This window comes from Amblyomma mixtum, chromosome 3, assembly GCF_055824585.1.
Source record: "Amblyomma mixtum isolate Tamu chromosome 3, ASM5582458v1, whole genome shotgun sequence".
Classification (NCBI taxonomy): Eukaryota; Metazoa; Arthropoda; class Arachnida; order Ixodida; family Ixodidae; genus Amblyomma; species Amblyomma mixtum.
In genome coordinates this window covers 291,992,399-292,001,289 of record NC_143014.1, presented here as the reverse complement: position 1 = coordinate 292,001,289, position 8,891 = coordinate 291,992,399, and the positions used below count along the sequence as shown (strand labels likewise).

The following is an 8,891-nucleotide window of genomic DNA, read 5'->3' as shown; positions in this document are numbered from 1 at the left end:
GGGGCACATTGCAAACATCTATGTGCTTATATTGTTGTGTGCAGTTAGGAATCTCAGGTGGACTAAATTATTCCACAATTTTCGATTACGGCGCTCCTCAAAGCCCACTGTGCCACTTCGTGGTGCATAACCCCATCAATCAATCAACGACATTCACAAACACATGGGATCCTCAGTAATGGGCTGTGGTTCGACAAGCATAAGAATGTTTTGCAACGAGCACAGAATATAATTATGCATGAAGTTGAAAGGTTTTCCTATTTTAGACAGAAACATTGCGGTGAAGAAAAGTAAGGACGAGAACATGAACAGACCACATTAAAGAAGAAGCAAAGACAGAATGTCACAATGGTAAAGTGCATCTTTAAAAAATTCACTTGTACTCGCTGCTCACTTGTCCTGAAACGTTAATAGTTATTTCTGCTTATGTGAAAAATGATAACGTTGCATCAATCTTCCCCCACGGCGATTCCAACGTGTCTTTGTAGAAATTCAGACCATTCAAAACACGGTCCCCAAACAGCTGAAATGCAAGGGTCACTCGCATTTTCTCAAAGCCATTCGGCTGCAGATGTACCAGCGTGAGGCCGGGCATCGCCTTGAGAGTGATGTTCCCGCTGTCAATTCTGAACGCTTGCCTCAAAGGTTGGATGGAAACCTGAAATTATAGTTGTAAGTAGTAAGAGATTAATGTATACTCACTCGCTCAGTGCAACTCAACAACATTAATCTGCAGGTTATTATAAGCCATCGACATGAAATCGAATAGCAATTAATAAGGCAATAGTCAGGAACAAACCGAATTTAAGTGACACTTCTTATGAAGACAAAATACTTACCATCCCATTCGGAGTGTTCAGTGGGTGGCTGAGCAATGTATTCCTGACACACTTGATTAAGTGGGGAAAGTCAGACAGAAAATGCAGGTGACGAGCAGGATCTACAGGGTGCTCAGACTTGCAAGTCACCTTTCCTGACTCCACACCAATTCCTAAGATCTTCCACATGCGACGGTTCCATGAGGCTCCATCAGATGTCATAAAATCAACAAGAAGTCCACTGGCTTCAGCAAGCACTGTTGCTTCTATTATTATTTTAGCAAGGAGTTCCGCTTTCGCATTTCCTCGACTGGCAAAGCAACCAATTATTTGCGTCCACTTCCCAGTAAAGGGGATGAACATTACCACCATCCCGTGGTCGCAGGGAACGCTCTCTCCTCCTTCGGTAAAAGAGCCCATGTCGACAAATCCCTCAATATGCCCGGACGACGTCACGTTCAGGTGCTCCGACAGTTTGAGTTCATCGACCAAGAGCCCTCCACGCCTGCTAAATGTGCTCATGTGTCTTGTTTTCTGCTTCAGTTGTCTCAGTATTTTAGTGCTGAAGCCAAAGCCACTCTTGTACAGCTTCAAGTAACGCTTCAGTGTGCTCTTGCTCGGAAGTGAGAGAATATTGTGCTTACGCAAATGCTCGTAGAGTTTGGCACTCTTCATCTTCATAAGGATACATTCTAAGATCCAATCTTTTGAGTACACATTACCCTTCGCACTTTTCTTCTTGGCAGCTGAAAAGCACTGTCGGACACAATCTTGCTGTTTCAAAGGCAGGGATGCAATCTGTTCCTGTAAAACTTCTTCAGGCTTTAGGGAGTTCTCCTCCTGCATTTGCTTCAACCGGTCTTTTAACCGCGCACAGCGAGAAAACAGTCTCCTATTTTTTTGTGCTGCTGCTCGGAGTCTAGCAGCAGTGGTCCGGGTGCGCTTTCTTATCAATCCCTTCAGCCTTGATTTTCGTGACTGAAGTGCCTTTCTGGTGTACCGGCAGGAGATGCATGCTTGTCCTGCAAAGAGCAAGTGAAACAAAACTTTATTCCGGGAATTGAAATTAGTCTGACTTTATAAAAAGTATGGCACACACCATAGTAAATGACTTTGTAAATTATCATGTGCTTGCGTGCATTTATATTCTTTACGCACAGAACACAAAAAATCATACCTTCAGATTGTTCCTTTCCTGCGCATTTTTTGCTGTAGTATGCCCCATTACGGATGGTGACCTGCTGCTCTAGGCCTTCTGTTAAGTTGGACTTGGGCATCTGGCTCGTTGGCAAGGCACCAAGGCAGACACGATGCGAATCAGTTCTAAAAAGAACGTCCGCTGCTTGTTCACGACTCAGAATGGTTCCCTTTTCGACGATGCTGCCGTAGAGATGCGCCGTGTACTTGACTTCAGGCCCGTCGTGCTCTGTAAATATAACCGCCCTTTCACAGACAACTTCTTCGGTCTTGCACATTATGAGCTTGCAGTATACAAATCCATTATGGCCCGGCACGTTGTGTGAACTCCAGTACACCGAAGGCACATCGAGAGAGCGAAGGCCTAACACAGAGGTTGCCTCAAACAGCTGCGGTTCAAGTGCGTCGCCTTGCAAATATGGCGTGTCAAGTGAAGCGAGTTCCTTTACAGCGTCATTGTGACTGTTTTGTTCAGTACAAGGCCTCTTGGGATCAGCAGAACACACCGTAGGGCTCGTCCGCTTTCTTGGCGCCCGACGCGTCGGCGTCTTCTTCGATAAATAGCCCGGCGTGTTTGGTAGGAGCGTAGGTACGGCATCCGGCAGCAACTCTGGCTTTCCTCGCGGAATGCGTACCTCTTTCCCCTCTATAATGTGGACGTAATCCCGTAGGATACAAGAAGGATCGAAATGACGCTCGCAGACCGAGCAACTTTCATCAAGGACCTTATCTTTTCGATGCAGTTTTCGTTCCCAAACCTTTCTTTTTCCTTCATCTTTCGGCACGGCGAAGAGGGAAGGCTGCTCGCCTTGGGCCCACTTGTAGCCGGTGTCGCACCCCGGCGCAAAGCAATGACGTTGCCGTCGGCGATTAGGCATTGGCTCTCACTCGCGAACACCGCAGCAAAACATCACACTGCTAGCACTGCCCGTGCGGCCGAAACACCCCGTTTCTTCACAAGCAAGGTGGAGCTCAAGAAGCACGCTGCAACCCGCCGCAACACACGGAGAACGCGTCCGTACAGCCGGTGCGACTGCAGCGCCACCACATACATCCGGGACCTGTCTACGCTGCCGGCTTCACGACGGTGCGTGGCGCGCTCCGCCGCCTGAACACACTGCCCCTATTCTAGTACACTGTATCGGAGCACCTGCGTTGCGTGTCAGCGGCAGTCGTGGCAAGATATTCACGTTTTTTGTTCTTCTAGTACAGTTTTTCTTGCGGTCGCCGTGCCCGCGCTGCTGTGTTTCGTTGTGGTTTCACTGGAATTCAGCTGAAACAACAAAGGCTTGCCCAGAGGATGACCTCAATGGTGAGTGATTTCTAGACTTCCATTGTTGTGCTGTGAGTTGTGTTGGTTCTTCGTGATAGTTTGATAAAGTGTTACATTCGTTGTATCATGAAGAGAATGAAGTGTTCGCTAAGCGAAGTGTCCATTCAGCAACGACGCCGAAGAACAGCAGAGGTTGTTCACGACGAACTAGAAAACTGTTTTTCTGTTGTTAGGCTTGATAATGGTCATGGCAGCAGATTGTACGCAACATGAGCAGAACAGTATCAAGATGCCTTTTGATCGCATAATATTATTTTATCCTCTTTATCAGCGCCAGGCGAGGACGCAGTTGAAAGCCGCAGTTCACTTGTCGGATTTTAGCACCGCTAGCAGCATCTCCGACATAGAAAGGGCAACATAGGAGTTGTCGCGGATTTCTGACAATAAGGAGTTGGTGGTTTATGAAGATAGGATGACACTTGAGTCTGGTGCCGCTACTCAATGTCTAGAGCACGACTTGCGCGAGTGGGCAATTAATAGCCTGCTTCTCACCTGCATTCCCTGCTTAAAGTGCTGAAGCCATACCATCCAGAGTTACCCATGGATGCTAGAAAATTACTAAAGACGCAGAGGCATACCAATCCAGCAGTGATGACCGATGGTCATTACCACTACTTTGGAATGTTTCGTTCTCTGGAAGAACATGTGCATGTTCCTTAACGTCTGCACTTTGTGCGTGGCCATTACACCAGTTCTCATGCATTCTACTGGAAGATAGCATAAATCCAGCGGCATTTTAAGCAAGGAACCAGAATTTATTCTTTCACTCGAAACTGACGCTGCTGCACTATACTAGTCTTTGCCCTCTCATTCCCAATCAGATGTATACCCTTATAACCAACATTTATGGGACTGTGCAGCGATTTGTGCCAAGGGTAAGAAAAGTGAAATATTCATTGGTGTTCAATCATCCTTCATCATCGTCAGCCAGACTATACCCACTGCAGGGCGGCAGCCTCTCCCATATTCCCCAAATTAGTTCTTTCCTGTGCTAGCTGCTTCCACTTGACCCCTGCACCCATCATCAGTTTGTGATCTAGCTTATGTAGCCCAGGAAGAATCGGCCGTTAGCAACTTTGCCTTTCAAATTGTGCACAGCAGTGAGACTGAAAAAGACTATAGGCTGGGCCTGCCCTCTTCGCTCGGTTTACTTTGTTGGCCACCTGCCATGGCACAACTGAGGGAAGACAAAGGGAGTGATGTGCAACCACCTCCAGCCGGCTACGCCTTCATCTACAAACGCCCTTGTGGTTTTAAGCAATTGAATGGTCGTCCCCATGGATGACATCAGTATGTCCGCTTTTAAGGCAAGATTCAAGCGAGACAGCAGCACTGGCTATTGCTGTGAGGTGCGGGAATGGGAATTTTTGTTTGTAAATTATTTGCTTGCTTTGGAGGAATTTTAGGTGGCATGAATAGTCGATGTCTTTTATGTAATGAATGCATTTTTTAGCCACTTTCAGAACAATTTGTTGCTCAGGCTGTTAAAATATGCCCGCGGTGCCAGGGAAGGGTATTTTTTTTTCACTATTTTGGTTTGAGCCAAGTGACTGGACATAAGTTCTTTAAACAGAGCTGTCCAATGTCTGTGTTCCTTGAGGAGTGTAGAAGATTTGTTATTAGACGTGTATGCTTATATTAGGAAATTTTCTGTTCTTTTTTTTGCAGGGATGCAGCTTTGCTTGTCACATCATGAATTAGAAGAGACCATCATCGTGAGCAGCTGGAGGCTACCAGAAGACAAGCATATTTTAGACGTGCTAAATTGTTCAGGCAAATGTTGACAGTACTTTAAATTTGTAGTTTTCCAGTGCAACGGTGCACGACCAAAGAAGGGAAGAAGGATACTTGAAGAAAACAGCGCAGCAACAGGGACAAGAGAGAAGATGAGACAGGTGCTGACTAGCAAGTGAAGGTTTATTGAAAAGGAACGCATAAAACATACTCTCTTCACAACCAAGAGTGCGCATAAACTGCACGAATAACACTGATAACCTGTCAACTTCAGTCATGGTCAGGATACAATAGTTCACAATCATGAACAAGGACGGACAGTCGTTCATGACTGTGAACTGTTGAATCTTGACCACCATGACTGAAGTTGATAGCTTATCGGTGTTGTTTGCGCAGCTCATGTGCGCTCTTGGTTGTAAAGTTAGTATATTTTAAGTGTTACTTTTCAATAAACCTTCAGTTGCTGGTCAGCACCTGTCCCATCTTCTCTCTTGTGCTTGTTGCTGCGCTGTTTTCTTCAAGTATGTACCAACTTGCCGTTTTACTGGAGTTGGGAAGAAGTATAAACACAGCGCTCATTGACAACTGGTTATTTAACGGCACAGACACTGCTTAAATGCCCTCAGACCAGCCTTTATCATAAAAACTATGAAAGAAACATCATATCTGCATTATATGATACAATTGAAGTATTGCTCGCACATTGTGAACCAGCTTTTTTAATATGATGCGTCTCTGTCGCTTCACATGTGGTTTGTGGTCTGCTTCTGCTAAGGATCTTCGCACTTGAAAATCTCTGTACAATCACTGCAGTGCTTGACAAGTTTGGAACCTGTCTTCATTCTTTAGATCTCTTGCATGCAGATTGCATTTACGGGCCTCTAGCATTTTGCCTCCATCGAAATGCAACCACCGCGGCCAGGATAGAACCCGTGTCTTAACAGGCCAGCAGCCGAGCACCATAACCACTGAACCACCACGGCGGCTCATGTATCTGTGTGTGTGTGTGTTCCGTAGGGCTGGAAAACTATGCACTTAAATCAGTGATGTTAAACAGCCCAACAACTAACTCTGCTGTTCATAATACCTCTGCTCCTTGTTTCTGAATGGCCAACTAGGTTGAACTGCTACTTTGTTTATTTGTTGCAATTTTGTGCACAAAATGAATGTGTTATATTTGGGAAATACAAAGTCCAGGTGGTGCATGTTTTCAAGGTGTGCTATTGTTGTGTAAATAGTTTACTCAAGTGTTTTGTATTTATAACATGCCAGTTGAGAGGTGTGTGCACGTTTTCATGCTATGGTAATGTGCCTAGTAACTGTTTAAAACATTAGCTCTGGTTCTTGTTCCCGAGTAGCTCACATGTGTACTGTTTTTTTTAGATTTGTTGCAAAATTCTTTATGAAGTAAATAAATAAATCATATCCGTGAAAATGTAAGCCCTCGTGTTGCATTGTATTGCAAGCCCTCGTGTTGCAAGCTGTATTGTTGAGTGTATTATAAGTCTGCTTCCTTTTTCGAAATTATATTTCTGTCTATTTAAATAAATCAGTCTAATTGTCAGAATATTCATGTCATGGAATCTTGTTGCATCTAAACGATAGGAGCACTGGTAGAGAGCTAATGAATGTAACATTTAAGGATTTATTTAGAGTAAGCGTTTTGGAAAGTATGGTAATACAATGTGTTGTGCAGTGCAGTCTTGTATTTGTATTCTATAGCAAGCACCGCATTACTGTGTAGCAAGGAGTAATGCTCAATTGCTCATTCTTGTGACCTTAAGCTGCTGTAACCATTCTGGTATGATGATGCCATTGTACACAGTTTAGTCTTTCAAGAGATCACTTTATTGAGCAGCAGCCATTATTGGTCGCTGAAATATTTCAGTAATTTAGAATGCTGTCTGAATGTTTCTGAAACATTATGACAGCATTGCAGCAATATTGTAGTAACATTGTGGTGGGAATGTTGCATGTGTGCGAATAAAAAGTTGTATCAACATTAAGAAAATGTTGTAGCAATGTTGCATTAATATTGTCTCCAGAAGTTGCTTTAACATTGACTGAAAGTTGATGTAACATTGGAGCAATATTGTCTCAACGTTGTCTTATGTATGTTGCGTTAACGTGGCAAAAAGAGGACGCTAGCCACGTTAATGCAATGTTAGAAGGTAACGTTGTGGCCACACTGAGGCAACAAAGCGTGCTACTAGGGTACCTACCCCAAGTAGACATGTTCCCTTGCTACTCCCAGCACCTGGCTACCAACTGCGAACTGCTGTTTCCTTGCTGGACTGTTAACCATTACTGCGGTTTTCTGCATGTTAATTTTTAGACTTGTCAATCTGCCGTAATTGAACAAACCAATTAGTGTGAATAATCTGATTTAAATCACAACATGATAATCGTGATCACCGGCTGCTGTAGGACAGGAAAGCCTGGCAGCTAAGTCATTTCTAAATTGTGAGGCATCATGTTCATGGCGCGTTTGCTCTGTGTCATCATCTGGGGCGTCTGTCTCCCTGTCATCGTCTGAGAGCTCCTCTGGCGCTTCATCATGCATTCTCATGCACACATTGTGCATTGCTGCGCAAGCAGCCACAACGTCTGGCGCCTTTCGCACCGAGACTTCAAGAGACCTAGTAAACACACATCTCCAGCGGCCCTTCATTAAACCAAAAGCTCGCTCAACAATACTGCGTGCTCTCGCATGAGCCTTGTTGAATCGGATCTCAACAGGGCTGCGTGCGTCCTTGTAGGGTGTGGTGATGGCGACTGGTGATGTTAAATTTGGATACCCGGAGTCCCCTAAGAGGGCATATCCCGCAGGTGGATAAAGGCTGTCAATGTACAGCGGGCTGTTTCTGAGTACTCTGGCGTCATGGACGCTGCCAGGGTACCCAGTGAAAATATCCAAGAATATGCCACGATGGTCGCAGACTGCTTGCAGTTGAATTGAATAAAAGTGCTTCCTGCAGAAATAATCCTGGTGCATACTCTCAGGTGCTTCTATTCTCACGTGACAACCATCAATTGCTCCCACAAAGCCATCAAAGCGCTCATTCCCAGAAAGGGCTTTGAATCCTGCCTCGATTTGTGGGAGTTCATTTGGTTTGGGAAAATACACCATTCTGTCCAGCTTCTTTATAACGAGGTCAAGTGCAGAGGTGACCATTCGGAAAGTGGTGGTCCTTGGGACATCAAAACAAGCCCCCACCACACGATAAGAGGTTCCGCACGCAAGCCAGAACAGGAAGACCAGGAAGTGCACCTCTCTGCTCCATCCGTGGGTCCTTGTAGGTTGGTCAGCCCACAGCAGGTTCATCATCTCTCGGAAGGACTCTCGAGTTATTCTGAAGTGATGCTTGAAGTCAAGCTCCTGATTGTGGAGGTATTCAAGGAGTATTGACCTCTGCGTTAGGCAGCAGTAGGGACCTCTGCCCTGTAAAATAAAGAAAGCCGTCACAATGCTGAATTACAAAGAGGACTGTCACAATAACATTGTTAAGCAAAGGCATACCAACTGCATTTGACATAATTCAGTGAGGTGTGTAGCTCCTGATGATCATTTTCGCCAGTACACTAGACAAACCTTCATATTTTGAGCCTTTTTTTTAGACAATACATGCGTTTCATTCAAACCGTCCTCTGCATAATTATGAAGCAACCAATTGTATGGCAGGAAAAACTGGTACTAGTCTCTCGACCTCGACTAGCGCTATGCAAGCAGACGAAAATACTGCACCTGCCACAGCGAGTCGTGACCCTCGTGATGTTTTTACAGCAATACCTCCATATGTACCCCTGCA

General features: G+C 45.0%; 1 protein-coding gene across 1 annotated transcript; it reads right to left on the bottom strand.

The window, feature by feature from the left end:
* Positions 1-424: 424 nt before the first annotated feature.
* On the bottom strand, positions 425-3,124 carry LOC149355166 (uncharacterized). Its single transcript, XM_089583660.1, has 3 exons — positions 1,996-3,124; positions 840-1,840; positions 425-658 (listed from the first exon to the last, which is right to left on the bottom strand). Exons 1-3 carry the CDS (start codon positions 2,891-2,893, stop codon positions 425-427), a joined length of 2,133 nt encoding a protein of 710 aa, XP_089439786.1. The 5' UTR covers positions 2,894-3,124.
* Between the last annotated feature and the right edge of the window lie 5,767 nt (positions 3,125-8,891).